The following is a 27805-nucleotide window of genomic DNA, read 5'->3' as shown; positions in this document are numbered from 1 at the left end:
ACAATATGAGTACAAGGTAATGCTTAGTCAGTCACTGGATGGAGCATGGTGATTAGGCAAGTTGAGCTCACTCAGATGCATAGCATGGGTGCGCAATAATGGAGGTGCATGATCAGGTAGGACACAAAAGGAGGAGGACCCTGCCCAAAGGCTTAGAATCTAGAGGGAGAGGTAGGGACACGAAAGGTAGGGGACCAGAGTTTAGCTGCGGGTTTAGAGCACTTGTGAGGGGTAGTAGGCCAGAGTGAAAAGGTGAGTTTTGAGAGCCTTCTTGAAGATGTTGAAGAAGGAGGCTGCCCTAATGGGTGGAGGTAGGGAGTTCCATAGTGTTGGAGCAGCTCTTGAGAAGTCCTGGAGGCGTGCATGAGACTTGGTGATGCGGGGGGTGGTCAGGTGAAGTTCATTCGGGTAGCAGAGTGAGCGGCTAGGTGTGTACCTCTGAGTAAGATCGGAAATGTAGGTTGGACAGGTTTTGTGGACAGATTTGTAGGTCAGACACAGTATCTTGAATCTGATTATGGACTGGATAGGAAGCCAGTGGAGGGATTCACAGAGGGGAGCCGCCCTGGTGGAGCGATGGGAGAAGTGGATCATTCTGGCTGCTGCATTCATGATGGACTGCAGGGGGGGCTATTCGGGTCATAGGGAGACCAGACAGAAGGGCAATGCGGGAAATTAGGAGGGCATGCCATGAATGAGGAGTTTGGTGGTGGCAGAGGTCAGGAAAGGGCGGATCTTGCAGATGTTACGAAGGTGGAAGTTGCAGGACTTTGTGAGGTTTTGGATGTGGGGAGTGAAGGAGAGTGCGGAGTAGTGTGGTTAACAGTGACATGCACATCTGGGACGTTCAGTATTAGCCGGGGTGGGAAGATCATAAATTCCGTTTTATCTAGATTTAGTTTCAGGAACCTAGCGGACATCCAGGAGGAGATGGCTGATAGGCAGGAGGATACCTTGTCCATGGTAGTGGTGGATATGTCTGACTTCCTGAAGCAGAAGGTATTTTAAATGGCATTCATCCTCACAGAGCGAGGTTACTCCCATAATGCACCACTTCAGCTCAGGGAACATAAAAACTATTCCTCAAATCTCAACACCTGTCCTGTCACCCCAACCCTCCCTGGGACAGTGCATGTATCATTCAGGAACCAATTTCATTACATCACAGAGGGAGAAATTAAAAACAAAAAAAAACTCTGGTCCATGAAGTCCCAAAGGGGTTAAGAGCTGTGTGTACATCAAAAACATCTGGTTTATTTGTCAACTTACTTCCACTATTTCAAAAACACTGTAAAAATAAGCCTCCCATCACCCACCTTCCCAGCAATTAGTGGTGACATCATCGATACGCTCTGCTCTACCAGCCTACAAGAAGTTGCGCTAAAGGCCATGCTTGAGATACCCAACTGTTCAGCAAAAATAAAGTCGTCAATCAGCTGACAGCAACACTACAAGACAACTGGGTCCTGCACTTCAATCTATACTCAGGGCACCAGTGATTTGAAAAGCTCTTGCTAATGTGTGTGATCCCACTTGAGCGTTTTTTTGTTGTTTTTTTAAATCACATCGCTCAAGTGGGCTTCACACACATAGCATTACATTAGCGAGAGCTTTTCAAATTAATGGCGCTTAAAAAGCACTCGCAGCGTGAACCAGCCCTCAATAATGAACCCGCTATGTAAAGGCCATAAAGAATCAGACATTGTCCAGAGAGACATTCTGTTGTCCAATCATTTTTACAATCAGTGGAAATTAGCGTGCAGTGACGCCTCAGTTGTCATTAGCGTGTTCCGAAAAAAAATCCAGCTAAAATTGGGTGTCGCTATGTATGCATTCACACTGTGGAGGCCCAGTACCCGGCGTATGTATGCATTCACACAGTGGAGGCCCAGTACTCGGCGTATGTATACATTCACACTGTGGAGGCCCAGTACCCGGCATTTGTATGCATTCACACTGTGGAGGTGCAGTATGATGACAGCCTAACCTTTACAGAGATGAATACTACATTTTACAGATAGACAATGACCACCAACAGTGCACAATTGTCAGACAAACAAGTCTAATATTACCAATTTTCTTTTTGATAAACTTTCATCATGTTCTTTGGACAGCTTTCAAAAAAGATGGGTCAAACAATCCTATCATGGTTTGTGTGGAATGACTGTAGTTGCAGATGTGTAGGGGGCCTGGAGTCTATTCTCTGTATTAAGGTGCGTAGACTGATGTCTGTCAGGGATCAGGACCTGATTCCCCATGAGATACTTTGCCGGGCTGCACACGAGTGTTAGCTGTATAGCTGATGATGCGCTGTGTTGCTATGTGGGGGGCGGGCAGGGGAACAACAAGCTAAGTGTTGCTGGAACAGAGTACATCCATCCGGCGGATAGCTTGCGGTTTGGGTGTCGGGGTTTGTCCACACATGTGAGGGCCTTTCACACTGGCGTGGTGCGGTGTGGCATTTTACCGCAGCCAACTGCTATGGCAATGAAAGCCTATGGGGGAGTTCACTCTGCCTGGCAACATGCGTGTTTTTAAAATGGAGCGCTGCAGTTTTACGCATCACACATGCGTGGAAGTGTGTTTTAGCAATACGCTTCCGCGCACGTCATCGATTCGCCAACAGGAAGTGAGCACTAGGGAACTTCCTGCTTGGCCTGCTGCCAGACGGGGATTACAGCGTATCAACGTGGTATTCCCCGAAGGCCTGTTTTTGGACCGCACCGCCAATCCGCCGTCTGAAACCGGTCTCATTGTCAGCTGAGGCGGTTGTTATCAGCCGCCTCAGAGACTTAAGGATGCCATTTATATCCAAGAGACTGATTTTGCTGATTAAAGGGATCCCCCCCCCCCCCACACACACACACACTTCCTTCACTGAGGCTCATGTAATCAGCCAGCCCTTCACTCTGTGCACAACGCTCTGGTGACCACTTGTTGTCGAGAACGTCATCGCTTTCGTTTGAAGAGGCGGCTTTTTAGAAGGTTTGGGAAGTGTGAGCTGCTGGCGAGACTGATGAGTTTAAGTTTCACGAACAAGTACGAAATTCAAACGGACATTCCAGGCTATTTTTACCATGGGCTGCAAACATGTTGTACGGTGGTCACAAAAAAAAAAAAAAAAAAAAAAAAAAAGCACTACAGTCTAGTGACTAGACAATTACCAAAGCTCTTACCACACATAATCTAGTGCACTGCAAGGAGCAGCAGTATGGCCAATCCTTTATGCAATCTGCATTCTGCAGTACAAAGATTACAATAAGGGCCACTAGGGTGTTTTTGGCAGTATTTTGGGATCGCCAACAATCGCCGGTAATTCCCAAAAACGCTGAAAAAAAAGTGTGTTTTTAAAGTGTCTGTGTTTGTTTCCTCTGGGAACTTTGGTTTCCTCCTACATCCCAAAAACACACAGTTAATTGGCTTCCCACTTAATTGGCCCTAGAATACGATAAATACACTATACGGTACATAGACATATGACTATGGTAGGTATTAGATTGTGAGCCCCTTTGAGGGACAGTGATAAGACAATGTTCTCTGTACAGCACTATGGAAGATGTAGGCACTATATAAATACTAAATAATAATACTCTATAATAATGCCCTGTCGCTGCGTCCAGCAGCTGTCCCTGTTATTTTTACTGCACATGTGCGCAGTAACGGACAGCTGGAGGGACCAGGGAGCGAGTTGGGTGGGCGGGCAGTTCGGTGCGCGCGCATGCGCAGTGACTGGCGGCGGCGGTAAAAGAAGAACTAGAGCCCGTTTTTAAACGTGTTTGGGTCTACTGGTAATAATAATAATAAAGTAATAATACAGCTTTAGGAAGTGCAGCCAATGTTGGATGCACAAGTTTACTGACGTCAGAGTAGAGGAGTCGGAGCAATTTTTTGGTACCTGGAGTCAGAATCGCTGGTTTAATAAACTGAGAAGTCAGAGTTAGATAATTTTCAAACTCACTTCATAGCCCTGCCAGGGCTGTGTAGTCGGAGTCAAGAGCCAAAGAGTCGGAGCAATTTTGGGTATCTGGAGTCCAAGAGTCGGAGGTTTCTAAACTGATACTTTTTGTAAAGACTTCACAGTCCCGAATAACGTGTACCAGTAAATTATTTAAACGTTTCTCAGCCCTGCAGATCTACAGTTTGATGTGTATCCCCCTCGTAAAACATCTGAGTACAAAATGGTTAGGAATGTCTAACGGTAACATTCCAGTAATCCTACCTTACCACAGGCTATGGAATATTAGACAGTGACATCATAGTACGCTTCAAGATGAATGAGTCAGCATACAGCTGAGATGGTTCAAATTATCATTTCCTCATTGTCTCCAGAAGTATAATAAGCAGGTCTTACCAACCCAGCCATTTTCCCAATCCCCTCTCTGCAGCGATCTAAGCTTTCAGTCTTTCGTATGATTTGTAGTTAACAGTTCCTATGAAGCATAGCTTGCTGCTGTTCATGTCAACCAACAAGCCCGTGAACAGAGTAATAGATCATCAGGTTGACAAGGCCTGAAAAGGATTCTGGGACAGAAGAGAGGTGCCTGGAGGGATGCATTTCAAAGCCGTGTATCAGTGAAAAGAAACATTCCTTTGGAATGAATTCTAGAATAAGATATTGCTTACACCTACAGTAATCTATTAGTGCTGGCACAGACTGAATTCAGTTCACAGAAACCCTTTGCTAAAGAAGGTGTGTTTATTATGTTAGAGTACCCATACTTCGGAGCAGTGCTTTTCAGCGCTGCTATATTTGGGCGCAGCCGGCGCCTCCATAGACTTCAATAGGAATCATTCCTATTGAAGCGCTCAGTGAGTAACATCGGCTCCGTCAGAAGACAGAGCCGAAGTTGCTTAAAAACATAATAATTCGGCCTCCAGCAATCGCTGGAAGCCGAATTATTTCATTCCCCCACTATCCATGTCGGCCTGGAGGGGGAATAGTAATTAAATCGGCCCGGACTTGTGCAGAAGCAGGATCAGCTATATACCGCTGATTCCTGCGCCCAAGTCTACCGGCGCCGATTTCAAATGTACGCCCCATACTTAACTTAAACCTGAAGTGAAATTAAACTTATGAGATAACCATCTTTAGAAGGAATCCTAAGTAGCACTTTCCTGGAGTCCTTAATTCCGATTTTCATGTTCTAAGAGTTGAAAAAAAAGCCTGGGGGCCGGGGTGGTGCAGTATTTTTACCGCACCCCACTGCCGAGCAATGAAAGTCTATGGTGACTTCCATACTGTCACGGTACAGCGCGACTGAAGTTAACACGTGTACTTGCGTCGCTCTGCTTAGGACCGGATGTTACTCTATGGCAACGCAGGGATTTAAAAAAAAAATGTTGGTGTGAGCGACGTTCCAGTGCGCTTGCACGGAAGCGTATTTTAACCCGCATATCTGAAGCAGGAAGTGACGGCAAGCGCACATCACTTCCTGCTTGACTGGTGGCCAGACAGAGAACACCCCGTATTAACAAGGTGTTCACTGAAGGCCTGTTTCTGCCGCCAGTTTGCAGTGTGAAACCGGCCTGTGTGACATTTCAGCTAGAAAGTACATCACACGGACATGGCTGCTGTTCATTAAGCACCCACACGGAGAAATGATGATCTTTTAAACTTTTCATCACTGCTATTTTTCAGATGTGTTTGCACAGCCACACAGAGGATTTATGGCCTCTAATTAGTTTTAAGGAGAGCTTCCTGCTCAGATAAAGCACTGGTTCAATAACCCTTGCAATATAACAAAAATAATAAAAACACAGGCAAGTTGTATGTGGGAATGTTACTGTAAGTACACATATTTATCGCAGCATGCCACATACCACTTCAGGTAGGCTTTAGAGTGTACCCATGGGTAGCCACATCACTGGCTGGGCGGGAGGAAGAGGGCTCATACAAGAACTTTATTATTCCTGAGGAAGCGGGGATATCTCACGAAACGCATTTTGAGTTTCTTTTTTCCCTGAGGTGGTGAGACAACACTTACACTCCCTTTAAAACAGTTTTTAGTCATTATTGATACCCTCCCCTCGGGCTGTTCTGATATAAATAAAACCTAAGCCTCATCTACACACGTAGATGATCCGGCGATTGTTCCTTATCAATCGAGCCGCTGATGCGGCTCGATTGATACGTTCCGACAGGTCCGATCTGTGAGCCGCCGATTCCCTGCTCGTTCCCCGCGAGGGGACAATGGCAGGGAATCGAGCGGAAGATAAGCGGCACCGGCGGGGATGAGCGGGGGAATCGGATCCGGCGGGGACGCGCGGGGATGCGGAAGAGGCGATCCGGCGGCTAATCGAGCCGCTGGATCACCTCCACATCTCCCCGTGTAGACGAGGCTTAAGGGGGTTTTTTTAGAAGTTTTTAGCATAGCTACCTAGGGACCGGTTTTGTTTCTTTATTTCTGATCTACTTTGGGTTATACTTAAAGGATCCCCAAACTGACATGATGAGGTAGACATGTGTATGTACAGGGAGTGCAGAATTATTAGGCAAATGAGTATTTTGACCACATCATCCTCTTTATGCATGTTGTCTTACTCCAAGCTGTATAGGCTCGAAAGCCTACTACCAATTAAGCATATTAGGTAATGTGCATCTCTGTAATGAGAAGGGGTGTGGTCTACTGACATCAACACCCAATATCAGGTGTGCATAATTATTAGGCAACTTCCTTTCCTTTGGCAAAATGGGTCAAAAGAAAGACTTGACAGGCTCAGAAAAGTCAAAAATAGTGAGATATCTTGCAGAGGGATGCAGCACTCTTAAAATTGCAAAGCTTCTGAAGCGTGATCATCGAACAATCAAGCGTTTCATTCAAAATAGTCAACAAGGTCGCAAGAAGTGTGTGGAAAAACTAAGGCGCAAAATAACTGCCCATGAACTGAGAAAAGTCAAGCGTGCAGCTGCCAAGATGCCACTTGCCACCAGTTTGGCCATATTTCAGAGCTGCAACATCACTGGAGTGCCCAAAAGCAGAAGGTGTGCAATACTCAGAGACATGGCCAAGGTAAGAAAGGCTGAAAGACGACCACCACTGAACAAGACACAAGCTGAAACGTCAAGACTGGGCCAAGAAATATCTCAAGACTGATTTTTCTAAAGTTTTATGGACTGATGAAATGAGAGTGAGTCTTGATGGGCCAGATGGATGGGCCCGTGGCTGGATTGGTAAAGGGCAGAGAGCTCCAGTCCGACTCAGACGCCAGCAAGGTGGAGGTGGAGTACTGGTTTGGGCTGGTATCATCAAAGATGAGCTTGTGGGGCCTTTTCGGGTTGAGGATGGAGTCAAGCTCTACTCCAAGTCCTACTGCCAGTTTCTGGAAGACACCTTCTTCAAGCAGTGGTACAGGAAGAAGTCTGCATGCTTCAAGAAAAACAGGATTTTCATGCAGGACAATGCTCCATCACACGCGTCCAAGTACTCCACAGCGTGGCTGGCAAGAAAGGGTATAAAAGAAGAAAAACTAATGACATGGCGTCCTTGTTCACCTGATCTGAACCCCATTGAGAACCTGTGGTCCATCATAAAATGTGAGATTTACAAGGAGGGAAAACAGTACACCTCTCTGAACAGTGTCTGGGAGGCTGTGGTTGCTGCTGCACGCAATGTTGATGGTGAACAGATCAAAACACTGACAGAATCCATGGATGGCAGGCTTTTGAGTGTCCTTGCAAAGAAAGGTGGCTATATTGGTCACTGATTTGTTTTTGGTTTTGTTTTTGAATGTCAGAAATGTATATTTTTGAATGTCAGAAATGTATATTTGTGAATGTTGAGATGTTATATTGGTTTCACTGGTAAAAATAAATAATTGAAATGGGTATATATTTGATTTTTGAAGTTGCCTGATTATTATGCACAGTAATAGTCACCTGCACACACAGATATCCCCCTAAAATAGCTAAAACTAAAAAACTAAAAACTACTTTCAAAAATATCCAGCTTTGATATTAATGAGTTTTTTGGGTTCATTGAGAACATGGTTGTTCAATAATAAAATTATTCCTCAAAAATACAACTTGCCTAATAATTCTGCACTCCCTGTACAATGCCTAGCACACAAATAACTATGCTGTGTTCTCTTTTCCTTTCTCTGCCTGAAAGAGTTAAATATCAGGTATGTAAGTGGCTGACTCAGGCTACCAACTATAAAACACTTTCCTAGCAGAAAATGGCTTCTGAGAGCAAGAAAGAGATAAAAAGGGAAATCTCTTATCAGTGTGGGTCACACTGTAGTCACTTCCTGTCTGAGTCAGAACTGAGTCAGCTACTTACATACCTGATATTTAACTCTTTCAGGCAGAAAAAAAAAGGAACAGCACAGTTATTTGTGTGCTAGGCACTGTACATACACACGTCTACCTCATGTCATGTCAGTTCGGGTATCTTTTAAACCTGAGGCAGATTGTGATCTCAAAATACTTACCTACAAAGAGGGAAGTATCTGGATCCTCCATATGCTTCCCATGTCCTCCTCACCCCCACCGTTGCCGAGCGTGGATCCCCTAGAGCATATCTGACAAGAGCTTGTCTGATATGCTGTTGTGGCCATGCTCTACACTGTGTAGGAGTGCGGCCACAATAACATCCAACAAGCTACTGCGCTTGTGAATAGCAGGGAATGCAGACTTCAAGAGGGTCTCCGGCAGTGGCAGTGGTCTGGTGGAGGACACTGGAAGCCTCTAGGCAAGCATCCATTTTTAGGTCACAATCCACCTCAGGTTTTCATTAAGTGTAATCAAGTAGAACCATAGTAGACCAGAAACCATGAAACTAAACAGGGCCCAAGGTAGCTATGCTAACACACTTCTAAAAAGCCTTAACAGAACAACCAAAGTGGAGGACACAAATAATGATGAAATAAGTAAAAGGAAGTGTAAGGGTTCTCTCAACTACTCACTGAAAAAAAAGCGTTTCGTGAGATATCTCCACTTCCTCTGGAAATATAAAGTTCTAGTATGAGCCCTCCTCCTCCAGTTCCGCCAGTATTGATGTGCTACCAACCACCTTTCAGCTCTGTCCACAAAAGCAGGTGAACACTCATTACCCTGGCAATTTTTTTTTCTATTAAAATGCATTAATTGGTCACCAGGAAAGCAAACACCTGTAACAACCAATGGGTACACTACAGTCAGGCAGGTAGTTAGTGTTACAGTTACTGCGCAGTATAAAACCACAGAGGTGGTGGTGAACGTTTCTTACACACGCATTTCATGTCTACACATAAGTGCTCCACACTGGCAGCTGTGACATTTTTGACGAACGACAGAGCCAAACACAAAATTAAAAACCAGCAGGTTGGTGCGGTGCAAGGTGGCAGAAACGGTCGGCGTTGCTGATCGTGTTGTAGCAGCAGTTTGTTTTTTTCTAACATATCACAGCCAGACAGCAGAACAAAGAGTGCTCTGTACGCCGCCGCAGAGTTCAATCAATATGTCCTGACCTGTCCTTGTTCACTGGAGTGTCAAGCAATGAAAGCCAGGTTAAAGAATCTCCAGGCACAGATGTGGGTTGGTACAGATTTCAGTGTGGTTAGGCTGAAATCCAAAAGCCTATTAACATAGAAGTGTTTTTCACAAAATGGTAGGAGTATAAAAAAGAAATTCGGGTCAAAAAATACTTACTCGAAGAAAGGGATCCCCAGAGGTTTCCCATGCCATCCTCCAGTCCACTGCTGCTGCTCGGGACCCTCCTGAACACCTTGACCACACTCTTCTTGATGCACAAGCATTATCATCACGACTTGAACAGTAGTGCTGTCACGAACGTGGAATCCAATAAGAGCTTGTTGGATTCCTTGGTGAGTCCACACTCGGTGACGGTGGGCCAGAGGGCAGCATGGAAAGCATCTACAGGATCTAGAGGCTTCCCACTCCTTAGATAAGTATTTAACTTTTGACCCAAGTTTTACACAGGCAATGAAATCTTAACTTCTAAAGGATTTGTTGAAATGACAGAAGAATTCCCATGAAAAAAAAAATAGACAGGTTGGCCAAATTCGATCGTAACCCATCAGATTGCTGTTTTAGGGGAAAGGCACCCTTTTACACACCTGGTGGTTTTGCCCCAAGGTACAGACTGTGGCACAGAACATACCCAAATCATATATTCAATAGTAGGCGGGCAAGCAAGTCCTGAAAACCCCTGAAATAGCCCTCCTTGGCCTTAAACCGAACCAGATCTTGCGGACCTAGTACAGCCTTATAACACACGTTTTCACCGCAGCTAAACTGACAATTTGCCAGGGCCTGGAAAACCATGACCCTTAGCTTCGATATGATTAAAACGAACCTTGGTTATGCAGTCTTCTATGACAAGTTGAAAGCCATCATGGACAACAAAATAAGACATATTTGAAAAAAATGTGGAGTCCTCTACACACACACACACACACACACACACACACACACTATAATGAACCTATACCACAGGCCCAGGAGACTATGTGCCCCTATCCACGGCCTTTAGAACACCACATTTATTATTTATTTAAGTATTTATATAGCGCTGACATATTACGCAGCGCTGTACAGAGTATATGGTCTTGTCACTAACTGTCCCTCAGAGGGGCTCACAATCTAGTCCCTACCATAGTCATATGTATGTATGTATGTATGTATGTATGTATCGTGTAGTGCATGTATGGTCTAGGGCCAATTTTTTTGTCAGTTCTGACAAGATCAGCTGCATGCCTGTTTCTAGTGTGATTCATACACTACTGCAGCCAAATAGATCAGCAGGTCTGCCAGGCAACTGGTATTGCTTAAAAGAAAATAAATATGACAGCCTCCATATACCTCTCACTTCAGTTGTCATTTAAATGAAAATCTTTTGATTCTCTTGTTCATTAATGTTCTAAATTCCTATTGTACACATGAAGCATCTTCCATACAAGAAGCTCAGAAGCTTCCGAAGAACTCTCTATGTTTCTCAAAAGCATAAAATGGACTGTTTTATTTACCCAGCAAACTCATGGTGAGCCAGAATTCACAGGAGTGTGTAATGCTGGGAATACATGGCTCGATTGATAAATTTCCAACATGTCCGGTATCCCGTCCGATTGTTTCCGCGCTCGATTCTGAATGGGAGACAATGGAAAAAGATAAGAAAAACGAGCAAAAGATAAGAGAATTGCCAGCAGAATCGAGCGCAAAAAACAATCGGGTGTGAAATCAAGCTCGAAAATTGAGCCGTGTATTCCCAGCATAGGGGCTACAAAGGACCAAAAAGCTCTCTTTGTCGTCAACTGTTAAGTGTTTTAGTCGAAAATTTGCTTTACTGTAAGTTAAAAACTTTTGTATATCCTGTTTTGATACTACTTCTGTTTTTCAGTAAAAAAAAAAAAAAAACACAATGAAACGAAAAGAGATAGAGAGAGAGAGGATGGCTTCTACCTCACTCCTCTGCACAGGATAGATGAGAATGCAGAGCACAACCCCCCCAGCTACAGATCAGGGCAGGGTGGGGCCGCTTAGATAAACCAGTGCAAGCCTCATGGTTGGAATCTGTTCTCCAACACAAACACTAAACTCTCCACATAATCCCCCCACCACAGGCTGGAATGTAAACCAAATCACCACAGTCAGCAGTGTGTGGGGGGGGGGGGAAATCAGATAACGGCCCTGCAAGTGAGGGCCACGCCAAACATCCAATCACACGCAGGGATTATTAGTTTTATTACACTGCTCACTATTAACATGACTGAATCATTTCCACTGCATCTGCCTGCTTCAGTTCCTTGCACAGGAGGCATTGTGAATGATGAGGCACCAGACAGCAAGATAAGGAGTGGCAGAAAAAGACATCAGGCGGGTACTGTAGGTTGTAAATACATTTTGCTGTACCGCATCGGACAGTTATATGTACGTGTGGCAACCTCAACACGTAGGCTAAACTAACAGATCCTACTTGTGGTATCCACCTTTGAATATGGTTATTCTCTTGAATATAATAGGATTTTAAATTTGCTAAAAAACAATACAGTATTGCCACTATTAAAGAAACTAACAGTGACAAAATGTTAACTTTTCTTCCCCATTCTTCGATAAGAAGCTTCTCTCTGCCATTCTTTTGTTTTTAAAGGAAACCAGAGCTGGAATAAAGTACATTTTATACATACCTGGGGCTTTCTCCAGGCCCATGCACTCGGATCGCTCCCACGCCGCTGTCCTGTACCGGGTCCCGCAGCCGCCGGAGAGATACGTACAAGGCGCACTGATCTTGTGCAAACGCTCGTTGACTGGAGGAAGTAACGGAACCCGGTACAGAAGATGGAGAAGGCTGAGGTCAGCGCCATGGGAGCGATCCGAGAGCACGGGGCTGGAGGAAGCCCCAGGAATGTATAAATCCTTTACTTTATTTCAGCTCTGGTACACATTAACCACTTAACGACCGCCCACTACCAATGGGCGGTCGCAAAGTGGCAGCTCCAGGACCGCTTAACGCCGATTGGCGTCAGGTCCTGGAGCTGCAGTTTCCCAGGGAATGGCCACGCGCAATCGTTCCCTGCTGGTTCACGAAGCGGAGCTTCATGATCAGCCTGCTAGCCGCTGATCGCAGCTAGCAGGCTGTTTGTACATGAAAGGGGAAAGAAATCCCCTTTGTTTAAATCCGTACAGCACTGCGGTCTCCGGCAGCGGTGTACGAGATCGGCGATCCCTGGCCTCTGATTAGCTCGGGATCGCCGCACTCTCATAGGCTGATGCCTATGAAAGGTGGAACAGGACGGATCACCGCCTTGTTCCATACAGAACACGGAGGGGAGGAGGGGAGGGAGAGATAAACAGCCGGATACAGGCTGAATTTAAAAAAAAAAAATGCCACAGCGATCGGACACCTCCAGCGGCATGTCCCCTTATGGGCAAAACAAGGAGGCGAGTCCGATCGCTGGGCTCCATAGCTGGGCTGTGCAGGAGGCTGAAAAAACTGCACAGCCCAGCTGAGCACAAAAAAAGAGCCTGGTCGTTGGGGGGGGGGGGGGGGGGGGGGTTAAGCCTGGGGACCTTAAGTTGTTAAAGGATATATCCGAGACAAATAAGATTGCAAGAATGGGGAAGCAGGCATGTACAAGGAGCAGCCCTCATGCCCCCCACTTCCACCATTTACCTCTGTCCCCCTCTGTTCTTTCCTGAAAGCCAGATGAAGCAGCTTCCAGGTCAGTCGGCAGCAGTGCGCAAGCGCTAGGCCCAGCGGTACGCGTCATTGATTGCACCCCTGTGGCAAGGAGAGCTCTGCGCATGCGCACTTACAATCTTATTCGCCTCGGATATGTTTTAAAGCAAACCTGTGAGTTTTGATCCTCCATCAGACCACCGCCGCTGCCCGGGACCCTCTGAAACTCCCACGCAAAGTACCGCAATCACTTAAAGTTTCATTCATGCCTGTCGTGTAATGTCGCGCTGGCCCAGCTGGCTAAAAGTTGGATTAGGGGAGCGCTCGTCATCAGGGAGACGTTGCTGGATCCATCTTCCTGCATCGCGAGGGGAGTATGTAGCTTAACCTGCTGAGCGGTCTGGACGAGCTCAGCTCGTCCAACACCGCCAGAGGCTGCCGCTCAGGCCCTGCTGGGCCGATTTCAATGAAATAAAAAGCAGCACACGCAGCCGGCACTTTGCCAGCCGCGTGTGCTGCCTGATCGCCGCTGCAGCAGTGCAGCAGCGAAAGAGGGTCCCCCCAGCTGCCCGAGCCCAGCGTAGCCGGAACAAACAGTTCCGGCCAGCGCTAAGGGCTGGATCGGAGGCGGCTGACGTCAGGACGTCGGCCGACGTCCATGACGTCACTCCGCTCGTCGCCATGGCGACGAGGTAAGCGAAACACGGTGCGGCCTTCCGTGTTACTTCTGGCCGCCGGAGGCGATCGGAAGAACGCCTCCGGAGCGCCCTCTAGTGGGCTTTCATGCAGCCAACTTTCAGTTGGCTGCATGGAATAGTTTTTTTTTTAATTTTAAAAAAACCCTCCCGCAGCCGCCCTGGCGAGTTAATCAGAACGCCAGGGTGGTTAAAGGGAACCTAAACTGAGAAGGATATGGATGCTTCCTTTTAAACAACACTAGTTGCCTGGCAGTCCTGACCTCTTTGGATGCAGTAGTGGCTGAATCACAGACCTGAAACAAGCATGCAGCTAATCCAGTCTGACTTCAGTCAGAGCACCTGATCTGCATGCTTGTTCAGGGGCTGTGGCTAAAAGTATTAGAAACACAGGATCAGCAGGAGAGTCAGGCAACTGGCATTATTTTAAAAGGAAAAATCCATATCCTTCTCAGGTTTAGGTTCCCTCTAAGTCAACTGGAGCTTCATAAAATCAGCAATCAAAAAAAAAAAAATATTTAACTAGCATGTAGGAAGCAAAAAAAAAAAAAAAAAAAAAAAACTGTCTTTCATTGTTTTTAGGACAGTTCTTTCAGGATTAGTGTTCTCTCTGTTTTCTTTGATTGGCTGTTACAGGCGACTCTATCCGCTCACCTTGCCTGACTGTTGCACTGGTTTATTGAATAAATTGGAAAGAGTTAGGCCAAGATATAAAAAACAACATTAATCAACAAACTGCAGATGTGCCCGGCGGCAGCAGAAGACTTACGCAATAAGTCAATTATGCAGAAAGTGAATCATTGGATATATACAGGCCCTGCAGCGGCAAGGCTGAGCTCCGCCTGTAATAGACTGATGAATGACAAGGAGCTGAAGCAAGATAAACCAGGGTGAGGCTGAACTGCTCTACATTAGTCACAATACAAGGTTAAAAGGCACCCACATACTGCGAAAATGACAAATGAGAACAACCATATGACTTCTCATGGAACACGAGGATAGCTTAAAAAAAAAAACAAAAAAAAAAACTCTCCTAACAAGCAAACTTTCACTGACCCAGGAAGTGAAACAAACTGAGCCAATGAAAGGGAGCTATTGACAATCAAGTAGTTGGCAGTTAGTTAACTAGCAGATAGCGGCTTTGATTGGCTAAAGGTAGCCATTAAGAATACAATCCCACAGACGATTGATAGTTTCCAATCATCATATTGATCGATCGTAAAAGATAGGTCGTGTCCAATAACGGCCCAAAACCAGCCAACCAACCGCACCTTGCCCCCCTCAACCCCAACCCACTGCTGGGCGGGACTCTCCTCTAGTTCTATGCCATACTGCGCACGCACTGGGTAAATTCTTCAAGGGGAAGGGTGAATTAAATTACCTTCAGGTCATAGTTATCTGAAATAGGAAGCTTTTATGTTATTTGCATGCTCAGATAAGCTTGTTGCTGTAGCAAAAGAAAACCTTCCTACAATCCTGCTGGTATTGCGCAATTCCTGCAGTTAGGGCCCTTTTACACTTAATACGTTGGTATGCATTAGCCATCAGAGGCTCGATTGATAATAAAAAAAACCAGCCGTGTATGCCCAGCTTTAGAGGTATCTGAAAAAGAACCATAATGATGGAATAGTTTGGAAGATATGTTATCTTATTGTAACATGTTCTTCCTCTTTGAACCATACACAGTGAAGAACTGCAAGAGCAGGTAATGTAATCAACCAAGGAATTTACTGCAGTTACCTTCCTTGTATGAAATAAACAAGCAGAGGCACAGCTTGGAGCAAGTCCAGAGGGGTTATTTAGTAACCCATAAAATGCAGAGCCCAAGAGAGCAGCAGCTTTTCAAGAATCAGCTTTTATTCACCTGCTTGGTCTAAAAAAACCTCACACACATGTACGATTGATACTTGGTACCTCAGGCAACAGTCCTGGGGGGAGCCGTGGATTGAGGTGTGAAGGGCGATGTCTGATGCACCACAGAGCAGCTTCTGAAGGGTGGGCTGAGTGGGAGAACAATGTACTCAGCAGAAAGCTGGGGTCACTTTAAGCTCTGGCATGGCGAAGGTATGTGTTTTTTTGGTCACGATCTTCCTCTGGTACACTTTAAACTCTTGCACAGGACAGAAGGAAAGCATAGTGAAATGCACCCTGTGTGTATTTAGAGAGTTTAGCCTCTCTAAGTCCCCCTCATCTGTGACTCATCACCACTGTCATTTGATCTCTCAGTTGCGTCAGCTGGCTGCCTCGGCAGAGCAGCCGATTTGTAAACACAGGCTGTTAACGCTATGTCTGCTTCCATGAAACCAGGAAGTAGACACTGCAGATTTATTGCAGGAGTTCTGTAAGCTGTAACAAAGAATTTTTTTTCTTTAACCACTTAAGAACCAGAGACGAAGCACCCTCATGTATTTTACCATATATATCTCAATGGGAACATAACAGTTAACACCTACTCTGCTCTTTGTTTCATTCCTCTCTGCTAAATCTGCCCGTTATCAGCTCTGATGAGAATCCTCGACTGAGCATTCAGTCTAGCTTTCACCGGAATGATTATCGCTGAGTCAGTCTCCTGTGAGGTCTTTTCAAGCCCGAATCTGCCCCTTTGTGGCTCTGCTTTCCTGCTATGTATCCTCTTAGCAGAAAAGCAGAGTCAGGAGGGGGCGGGCTTGAAAAGACATCACAGAAGACTGACTCAGCTATAATCATTACGGGGAAAAGCTAGACTGAATGCTCAGTCAGGGATTCTTTTCAGAGCTGATAACAGGCAGATTTAGCAGAGAAGAATGAAACAAAGAGCAGAGTAGGTGTTTACTATCATGTTCCCATTGATATAAATGGTAAAATACATGAGGGTGCTTCGTCTCTGGTTCTCTTTAAGTACCAGCGGTCTTTGCCCCCTTAAGGACCATAGACTGCTTGTACAGAAATGGCGGAATCCCGACGAATCGCCGCACGTCGGGAACCTGGGCCACCTGTGAGCGGGTCAGGAGCCGATTTCATTGGCTCATGACCGTCTTTCAATGTAAGCCAATGGGAGTTGCTTACATTGAAAGACAGGGCCATGAGCCAATGAAATCGGCTCCTGACCCGCTCACAGGGCTCTGCCGTCAGAGACAGGCCGAGCAAGTGAGCTGCGACGGGAGACAGAGGCAAGATCGATGGGAAATGAAGGCAAATTTCGGCGGGAGCGTTGAAACCAGCAGATGCGCGCAGCTGTGGTGAGTTGAAATCTACACCCTAGCAGCCAGATAACCATCAAAACAGGTGTAGATTTCAACTACGGTGGTCCTTAAGTAGTTAAAGGTTATGATGCTGTTCTGAGTTCAGGTCCACTTTAAAGGACCCATTTCCACTGGCCGCATTGCCAGCGTGAGGTGCAATCATCGCACCACACCACATACACCCACATACACTTCCGGTGATGCGGTGTGGCTCAATACAACAACCCCTATGGAATCCGGATGCGAACTGCAGAAAACTGCAGCATGCTATCCATAAACTTAAGCCGCAACCACACCGCATCTCATCGCGACCGGATCTTCACGTCAATAGAAACCATTCCATTGATTAACGTTGACTGCAGTTTGCCGCTGCTGGAGAGATACGCAAAGAGCACACTTCTCAGGCGTAGACTGGAGCCGACAGACGTAAGCGATGGGACCCGGGGTGGGAGCGATCTGAGCTGATGGGGCTGGAGGAAGCCCCAGGTATGTATAAAACATTTTAGTGTTTTCAGCTCAGAGTCCCTTTAAATCTAATTAGAAAATGTTTAAAATTTGAAATCAATGCTAGATTTGAATATCGATCGGATCTCTCACTCAAGTAGGATCAGAAGTAAAAATTGGATGGTGTGAACCAATACCCACCGGCAGATATGGCCAGAGAAATTGGGGGACTCCGCCAACAAACAATCGTTTCCCAGATCCATCTGGCCAAATCTGCAAGCCTTGTTTGCGGCATCAGAAATGAACAATCACATAAACTATCCTTTACACAATCGCAGCAAAACCTGCGCAAGTCAATGTGGATTGGAACGATCCTCTGTGACTTAAACACATTGGTCATACAAATACAAGCGATCACCACGGGTGGCATGCGCCTGAACCTCTGCCTTCAATATTTTTAGCCATAGACCCTGGACAAACATACAGATCAGATGTTTCTAACTGGATTTCACTGTATGCTTTCTTCAGGTGTGCGATTTATACACTACTGCAGCCAGGACAGCCAGGCAACTTAAATTACTTAAAAGGAAACAAATATGGCAGACTCTATAACACCCTCAGTTCAGGTGTGCTTTAATGTGGGATCTTCCACCAATGGATGAAAACTGATCGGATATCGATTGGAGAATATGTCGACAAAAATGCAATTTTTTTCTCTTTAAAAAAAAAAAAAAAAAAAAAAAAAAAAAAGCATTTTGGTCTATTTAACCACATTTATCGACATCCTATCAGGGCTGTGGAGTCGGTCCAAAAATCCACCGACTCCGACTCCTCAGTTTAGGATTCCACCGACTCCGACTCCACGACTCCGACTCCTCTAATTTGCATATTACAATTTTGTTGATTAAAAGTATGTAACATGAAATTCGTCTCTTATCTGCCAACGCTTAGGAATTTTACAAGACAACTGAAGTGAGAAGGATATGTAGACTACTATATTTATTCCCTTTAGACTAAAACTAGTCCTTGGTTAGAGTACTTGTAAAAGGTACAAACCGGAACAAAGAACATCTATCAGGCCCTAGGCAATGTAAGTGTGGGAACATGTAAGAATGATGTGCAGGTACTCTGCAGGGGAATGAGGAGATTGTAAACAGACAACACCTCTGTGTTTAATGTGCACAGCATTCTCAGTGGATTCCCTGAAGCTCTGTGGGGAGTGCATATGTAGAGTATAGTACTACTGTGTAACAAAGTAAACCTGAGACAGATGAAATTAAAGTTTTATACATACCTGGGGCTTCCTCCAGCCGCCTTCAGGATAATCAGTCCCTCGTTGTCCTCCTCCACCACCTGGATCTTCTGCTATGATTCCAGGTACTTGAGCCAGTCAGGCGTAGTGCGCATGCACATTCTCCGCTGCCAGGAGCATACAACACCTGTGCAGCACTATTGCTCAGGTGCAGAATGTTCCTGGCTGTGGGAGCGGCATGCGGCCGGACAGCGCTGACTGGCTGAATTACCAGGACTCATAGCAGAAGATCCGGGTGGTGGAGGACAGTGAGGGACTGATTCGCCTGAAGGGGGCTGGAGGAAGCCCCAGGTATGTATAAAACTTTACTTTTCATCCGTCTCAGTTACCCTTTAATTTGTAGTCACCAAACCAAATTTTAATAACATATCAAAATATTTGATTTCATCAGAAAAGGGAGTGCATACATTTGCATAAATCAGCATCAATGCAGAATTATTTCCATCTCATTGACCATCTCTATTAGTGACACGGCTACACATCAGGCTTTATTCTTACAGCATAGATGTTATTTAGTATATATAAGAGATTCCTGTGTACACATCATATATACAGTCACAATCAGATATGTATATCTGACCTAAAAAATACGGGGACTGCTTTATTGAAGCAGCACAAGTAACTAATTTTGATTGGTTTATTTCATTTTTGTGGACTAAGCACAGCTATTACTGTATATATACTGTATATATACACATTATTTTTAATGACTATTATCTGAGAAATAGAACATTTTATCATATTTTCTATTTTAATTACAGTTACAAATGCATTAGGAGTCGGAGTCGGTGCATTTTTTCCCGACTCAGACTCCGACTCCAGGCACCCAAAATTGCCCGACTCCGACTCCACGACTCCGACTCCACAGCCCTGCATCCTATTTGTGCACTCTTATGCTACGTACACACTTGCGATAACTATCGTTCGCTAGGAACGATAATTGAAAGACGAACGGTACGGCAACGAAAGGAATGCAACGATGGGATGCAGCGATCATCATACACATTGTAACGATCGTTCTCGCAGAAAAGAACGATCAGAAGGAAATGTTGCGTACATACTTATATAAAATAAAAAAAAAAACCACTGACATGGAGTTACAATAGATACAAATATATGATTGTTAACTTGAAAACAAAGTTTAATTGAAATGAGCAATGTAACAATCTTTACGGCCGCGCTACAAAGGAAGTACTGAAGCTGGGCAGAATTCAATGCAGGCGCATTGGCCCTTGTAACAATCGTTCTCGGCCGATGTCTGTACACACTATAGCTTTGTAACGATTGTCGGTAGATACGATCTGTCAGGTTGGATATTTCCATCTTCCCGATGTCGTTCGTGTTAATGATCGTTGGGTAAAGTTTTTTCCCCGATTGTCGGCGGAACGATCGTTAATTAGCTGTTTCAAACGACCGTAGTCGCCAGTGTGTACGCAGCATTAGTGCAAATAGGTTGTTTATACAGATACAGCTATTAAGGTAGCCATACACTGGTCGATTTGCCATCAGATTCGACCAACAGATAGATCAATCTCTGATCGAATCTGATCAGAGAGGGATCGTATGGCTACCTTTACTGCAAACAGATTGTGAACCGATTTCAGCCTGAAACCGTTCACAATTTGGTGTGGTGGTGCCGCCTGCCCCCCCCCCCCCCCCACCGCCTGCTCCGCCGGCACGACTGCCCCCGTTCACCGCTGCTCCGTCTCCGCTCTGGTCTCCGGGTCCAGCATGCTTTACTTCTTCCTGCCCAGCAGAAAGTTTAAACAGTAGAGCGCCCTCTACTGTTTAAACTTCCTGCCGGGCTAGAAGGAGTGAAGCATGCCGGAGACCAGACCAGCGCGGAGACGGAGCAGCGGTGACCGGGGGCAGTCGTGCCGGCGGAGCAGGTAATGTATGCGGGCTCTATTGCGTCGGTCGTCGGGTACTCGAACACCGCTAGCGACGCGCTCCCTACCCGTGGGCGATCGACAGTAATTTTCCGCACGGAGCGATCGACGGGATCGGACGAAATGGATCGAAATTCGCCGCGTTGCGGGAACGATGTAACAGCAGATTCGATCCCAGTGATCGAATCTGCTGTCGATCTGGCGGGAATCGGCCTAGTGTATGGCCAGCTTTAGTGTCTCTGCTGGTCCCCAGCATCTTCTTCACTTCTGTGTCCCTAGGCACCTGTGTAGAGTAATGCAGGGGACAGACACTAGGGGCGCCGTGACCACTACAGGCCCCCAGTGTCATTACTCTACACAGGTGCCCAGGACAGGAAATGAATAAAACGCTGGGGACCAGCAGAGACCGAGGCGTGTGGCAGACAGGTGAGAGTAGCTTCTCGGTTGCTGAATTGAACGCCATTAGCGACCTGCTCCTGATCCACCGATGATTGAACAAAATTTTCCACACAGACTGATTGACCCAATCAAGCAATTTTGTTGCTTTATTGGTTGATTGAGCAGGCCACCCTCGACCAGTGACATACTCCGTGCTGTACAGAAAGTACATCACTGGGATTCCCAGCTCCCCCGTCAGACTTGCATTGGTCCATGTATGCACGCCGTACCACCAACAAACGTAATTTTTTTTTTTGCGTTGCACATGCATAGAACGATGCAAATACGACCCAGTGACGTGCTTTCTGTCCAGCAGGTAGTACGTCACTGGGCGAGGGGCGAAGCTATGCATATGACCCTGTCCAGCAGGTAGTACGTCACTGGCTGAGGTCGATCTGCTCAATCAACCGATTCAATGCATTCCATCGCCCCGGAAGTTGCACAGTAGCACACTGCTGACTTTGTGGTGGGTCAGCAGCAAATCGGATACTTCCAGCCAAATGCGACACGGAGATTGTACCTGGCATCATACACTTTCTTTGCTTTTGCGATACCCTGTGTGCAGAAAGGATAATGCAACGCAAAAACAAAAAAAAATAGATAAAAAAAAATCATGTAAAATGATTCTATAGCTGTTTGGAACACAAAATTAAGAGGATCGGAATGTTTGATTTTTGTGATCATATCTGCAGAGAGAACGTCTGGTTTATGAGAACAATTGATGTGATCTTGCATATCTAATTGAATGAGCACATCTAAAAAGGTAAATATTGTATCGATATAATGGGTACCGTAAAAGTGCCCATTACCGGTATAATTTTTTTTTATCAGATGCGATCTTTCGACACACTTTTTACAATCGAAAGTAATGGAAAGGTAATTCTCGATTGCTCCCATAAACAGATTGATTAGGGCATTTTCACTCTTCAGATATGATCATAAATTCAACTTTCGGATCAATTCAATTTTCTGTTCCAATCTGCCATGGAATCGTTTTACAACGATTTTCGCCACTCACTGTGCAGTTTTCTGTACAATTTGATTGTCAAAAGTGAGTCGAAACATCGTATCTGATGAAAAAAATTGTACCGTTAATGGGCACCTATGCTGGGAACACGTTTAGTTTTTTGCGGAAGAATCGTTCCGATAGATGCCTTTTGCTGAATGCACACGGTTCGTTCCCGCATCGAATGCGGCGCTCGATTCCCGACGAATCGATTATTCCCAAACATTTCCGAGCGCATTTTGATGATTTTTACGTCGATTGCCATGTAAAGTATGGCAAATCGACCTAATGATCCATCGAAACGCGAATCAGACATGTTGGAAATAAACGAATCGACGGGAATCGAGCGGCACATCGACGGGAATCGAGTGCGGGAACGAACCGTGTGTATCCAGCATTTGATAGATAAATTCCATAATGTCCGATTCTCCGGTTGATTTCTCATGGAAGTGAATGGAAATCAGTTAGAACGATCGAAACATCCATCAGACAGTAAATCTGAAAAATCTCATTGTGTGTTACCAGCATTAGCCAAGTCTGGGGAAAGGTGGATTGTTTTCGCTAGGAGCATTTTTTAATATGCCATACATCAAAGCCTCTGAATACACAAAAGAGTCAAGGAAGCCTGACTCCCTGCTGTGCCGCAATCTCCGCACAGAACTCCCCATTCCCCAAAAAGAAGACAGCATAAAGTTTTTCAGCCCCGCAGCTACAGAAAGTTTGCCGATCGGGAGCGGCGCTGCGGACTCCACCCTGCAGAAGTGCCAGTATCGCCCGACGTGTGCCCGATGCCAGCCTGCGACTCTTACCTGGATGAACTGGATAGTCAGGGCACTCTTGCCCACCCCTCCTCCTCCAACCACCACCAGCTTGTACTTCTCCACGGGGGTGGAAGACTCCTTGGCACTCATCCTCTTCCCAGCTCTGAGCCTCAGCTGCGCGAATGGAGGAACTCGATACAAAAAATGATACAAAATAAAAAAAAATGGCAGAAATAAAAAATAAGAGCAGCAACTTCACATCAGCAAACTTTCCATGGAGTCAATCCCTGCAAAAATGGCTGCCCTGCCTTCTTTCCCCTGGGCTCCTCCTGGGGCGTGAGCCATGCTAATCAGCGCTCATGAATATTAATGAGAGGAGAGAGTGACCGGGCTCTGAATCACTCAAAACTTCACTTCCCTATTTGGTGAGGGGCTGCAGCGAGCTGGCAGCGGGGAAGCCAGGTGTCTCTGTGGTCCTGACGCCCCCTGCTGGCCGCAGTATAGAATGCCGCTGCTGCTGGTGCCTGCAGAGCACAGCTGTTCTTTCTGCCAGGCATGGAGAGCTAATGTTCTGCTTCTGCTGAGTGGCTTCTGCTGCTGAGCACAGCTGGCTCCATATAAGGTGGAGTGAACTGCTTGTTAATACAGCAGGACGCTTGTGAAAAATGGATTTCTCTCGAATGTGACGTAAAACGGTCAAACAGAATGCAATACAACACCTTACAAACATCTCCAATGCGAGCTTATTCTATAAAGAAGTGCAGAGACAGCCCACAGCCACTCACCAAAATTTATGGCTGAAATAGGAAGTACAGTCTGCTTTACCTTTTATTTAAACCCAACTCAAACTTTCATTTTCACAATTGTGGAGAGTGCCTAGGTAGAGTGACGCTGCTGGAGCAGAAGTGGAGGGAGGACTAAGAAGGAAGCAGTCCCTGACAACCACTAGGCCCCAAGCACCTCCCCAGGTTGCCTGGTGTATAATCCTGCTCTGTAGGCTGCATGTGTCCTCTTTGACCACGCTGTTGCCACAACCGGACCCTCTGAATATATCCGACAAGCAATGGCATAGCTAAGAAGCTTTATGCCCCAGCGTAAGTTTTGTTTTGCCTCCCCACTATTCTATACATAGCAATTCATGTGGCGCCACACAACCTGCCAAGGACATCCACAGTATGGGTGGTGTCAGCAGAGGAGGGAAACAAGGATATCGAAGCTAAAAGCAGGGGGAGCAGGCAAGTATAGGAAGCAGTCTTCATGCCCACCTCTCCGCCGTTCTCCTTCATCCTCCTCCTTTCTTGCGCAAGGGAGACCAGCAGCTACTTCTTGGTCGGCCGGGTCGGGCATTATTGTGCAGACGCTGGCTCAGCTCCATGCTGCCTTAATTACGCGGCTGGGAGCGGTCTGTGTGTGCACAATGTAGTCATGATGACATGCCCATGTACACAGCGCTTCCGGCCACTGGCACGCGATCAAGGATGCACACAGCCGGGCTGCCGCCTGTGCATTTATGCCTGACTTGGCCGGCCAGTATTTGCCAGGAGCATTTGCCACTAATTGCAGATTTGGTGGGGAGGAGGGGGATTAAGAGTTAGGCACCACCGGGGTGGGGGGAAATAAGCGTTGGATGCCACCGGTAGGTGGTAGTTAAGGTTAGGCACCATGGGGGTTAAGGGTTGGGTATCAGTGGAGGAGGGGTTAAAGGTTAGGTATCGGTAGAGGGGAGGTTCTGCGTGAGAGTAGGGTTAGATAACATAAATATTACCAATATTTTACTATGGGAATTAAAGTAAACCTGAGACGATTAAAAACAAAAGTTTGATACATTCCTGGGGCTTGCTCCAGCCCCTTCAGGTTGCTCAGTCTCTCGCTGTCCTCCTCCACAATTCAGTTCGGTAATCCTGCTAGTCCGCACGTACTGCGCATGTGTGGCCCAAATGCGCATGCATGCCTTGTTGTGCTGCCATTGCCGGGAGAATTGCAGGGAGAATGCAAATTCACTGGCGACGCAGGACAACAGGGCACGCATGCGCAGCCGGGCCACACATGCACAGTACGCGCGGACTAGCAGGATTATTGGACTGATTTGCAAAGGATCCAGGAGCCGGAGGAAGATAGCGAGGGACCAAGCAGCCTGAAGGGGCTGGAGGAGGCCCCAGGTATGTACATTTTTTTATTTGGCCCATCTCAGGTACACTTTAAGTCGCATAATATCAGTAATTATACTGATATTCTACTAACAGAAATACCTGCTGCTGTTTTTTCCAGACGCCTTTATTACATCCATATATCCATTCTTGTTGCCATGCATCCCGCCGTGATGAAGCATGGATGTAGTGTGCCTGCACAGGTACGACTGCGCATGCACAGTAAGTTGAAGCCGCTGGCTTACTGCATAGGTGCAACTATACTCACACTTGCACCGTATGGCTGCTCTCACACACCAAAGGGTTGCATGACCTGCCAGCGGCGGTGGGGTCAAGGACATGGGAAGCCTCTTTTTAAGTAAATGTGGTGTTACATCCACTCTGGCCTACTGTGCTACTTGTACAACTGTGTAAGATTATCTAGACTGTTGTGGATAGTTTGTTCTATTATGCCCTGGATGGAGACACTGAGGCTCAGTCCACACTAGATGTGGTTGAAGAACGCAAACCGCGGTCCGGGCTCCGGTTTTCTAAACCGGAATGTAAACGCTGGAAAACTGATCCATGACGCACGTTTCCAGTCCGTTTACATTTTTGCAAACGGATCCGTACCCATAGCTGTTGGTGCGGCCACCATGCTGGAGGGGGTAGCAGCCAGGAAGGGGGGCAGCGGGCACAGCGGCGGGGAGGAGGGTCGGACCCCCCTCCCTCACCTGGGCCCCCCCTTCCATGCTCCCCCTCCAGCTAGTTTCCTTCAAATCAAGCATATAACGAGCAGCCAGCAGGGAACTCACTCACTTCTATGTTCCACCACTCGCCGCATCACTTCCTGCAATGCTGCCCTCTATACTTCAGTGGGCGGTGTCAGGAACCGGCCCGCGGCACGCCTGCGTATACGGTTCCCGACTGCGGGTTTGATCAGATCAAGCGGGGAGCAGCCTTATTCAAGCTACAAACAAGGCTGTGACCCCTAAAAAGCTTCTTACTGCCACCACTAGCGGTTTGCTAGACACGTCCACTCGGCTGCCGAGTGCTCAGCACGCAATCCGCGTTTTCGTATTCGGATCAGCTTTGTGCTTTAGGCCACGCACACACACGCACAGTTGCAATCTTACACTGTAGTGAAGCAAAACCACTAACAGTCGTTCCGAACGATACTGTTAGCCACTCTGCTGTCGAGCTACTCGCACTGGCGTTTTCGTACGTTGGGTCAGCTGCGCGCTTTAGGCCAACGTATGATAAGCGCCCCCACACACAATGCAATTACAATCTCATACGGTAGGGTTGCCCAAACGTACAATCAGGCACAGACTTATACACAGTTACACTTCAGTCTCTTCTAGGCTATGAGTGTTAGTTTAGTACAGCAGAAGTCAAGCTTAATAAATAACGATTTAATATTCCAGGAAAACGTGGAACAATGCAGACAATAATATATACAAAAGATGTACAAAAAACAAAGTAAAAAAGTTACAAAGTAAAAAGTTACAAGATTAAGAGTTTACAAAGATACACACAAGGCAGGTTGCCGAAATAAAAGGGAAAAATAAACGTTGTTTGAACGTCATTGGCTGGAGAACGCCGCTTCGACCAGTAGTCGGGCAGCCCTTAGCGTCCTTGCTATCTCCAGAGAGCTACCTGTTGTGGCTATCCTAGCTGCTGTTTTATACTGTGAGATATGCCTGGAGGCTGCAACTTCCTTGGGGAGGGGGGAGGAACTAGTTTTAATTAAATCTCAGACATAATTCAATTTCCACAGGTAAAAAAATGGTATCAAAAAGGACTTCCCCCACTCCAGGTGACAATTGATTAAGGCTTCCTCAACATTCCAGCCGGTAACAGTCTATACATCAAAAGATTGTAGTTTGAGTGAAGCTTCCTGGCTGTCATGTTAATTTCAAACCTTCTTGTGTCAGCTTCCCCTGTCCCCAAGACTCTGGTAGTATTGCTTTGTATAATGGGACAATGGCTGACTCCCGAGTTCAAAAGCCATGCCGACCAGCCTATTCTTCCTCAATTGGCAGCTAATTAGCAGTACCCTGCTACCCCAGGAATACAAAGCAAATTTAGTTTCACAGACAATCACACCTGGGACAGCAGATCAAAGGTGACTGCTAGTGGCCTAAAGAGCCACTTCCTTGCCCCAGGCTAGCACCCACGGTAACAGCTTCCTCCTAGCAGAAATACACGTGACACAGCAGACAGGAAAATGAAGAAATATTATCCTTACATCATAAGTAGCTGCTATATTCCTGACAGGCGGCATTGCAGGTAGACAGTGAGCAGTGGAACATAGAAGTGAGTGAGGTCCAACCTCCCTCCCCGCCGCTGTGCCCGCTGCCCCCCTTTCTGGCTGCTTCCCCCTCCAGCCTACCTGGGGACACCTATGCTTTGAGGGGAGGAACAGGCAGTAGACAATCTGGATCTCCCTCCGTTTCTGTGTCTGTGTAGAGGGAGATCCGTTTTTGCATTGCCTGCCACTATCCCTCTGTGTATCCGGGCTCCGTGAAGTCCCGACAAATCCGGACCCTCCCTCAGTTTTTCAAGCCGGATCCCCTGAATCGCCTACGGATCCGTTTTTTAATTGGGTGAAGACGGCTGCTATTTTAACATTGATATCCGTGGCTCCGGTTTTGGTCCGGGCCCCGAAACGGAGCCACGGATACGTTTTTAAAACAAATGTGAACCGAGCCTGCGTGACGTTTTTTTAGCCACCTCGGGTTTGCTTTAAACATGAAGAGGTTTTAACCCAGGATTCCACTCAGTAGCGGATACCC

General features: G+C 46.4%; 1 protein-coding gene across 1 annotated transcript in view; it reads right to left on the bottom strand.

Moving 5' to 3' along the window:
• RRAS (RAS related) overlaps window positions 1-23199 on the bottom strand; it is an 88798-nt gene extending 65599 nt beyond the window's left edge. Inside the window, exon 1 of the mRNA XM_068241386.1 lies at window positions 22930-23199. Within this exon, the coding sequence (XP_068097487.1) occupies window positions 22930-23031 (102 nt within the window). The 5' untranslated portion in view covers window positions 23032-23199. The remainder of the gene's footprint in view (window positions 1-22929) is intronic.
• Between the last annotated feature and the right edge of the window lie 4606 nt (window positions 23200-27805).

The sequence above is a fragment of the Hyperolius riggenbachi genome, chromosome 6 (assembly GCF_040937935.1).
Source record: "Hyperolius riggenbachi isolate aHypRig1 chromosome 6, aHypRig1.pri, whole genome shotgun sequence".
Classification (NCBI taxonomy): Eukaryota; Metazoa; Chordata; class Amphibia; order Anura; family Hyperoliidae; genus Hyperolius; species Hyperolius riggenbachi.
The sequence above is the reverse complement of the archived record's forward strand: the minus strand, read 5'-3'. Positions and strand labels throughout refer to the sequence as shown.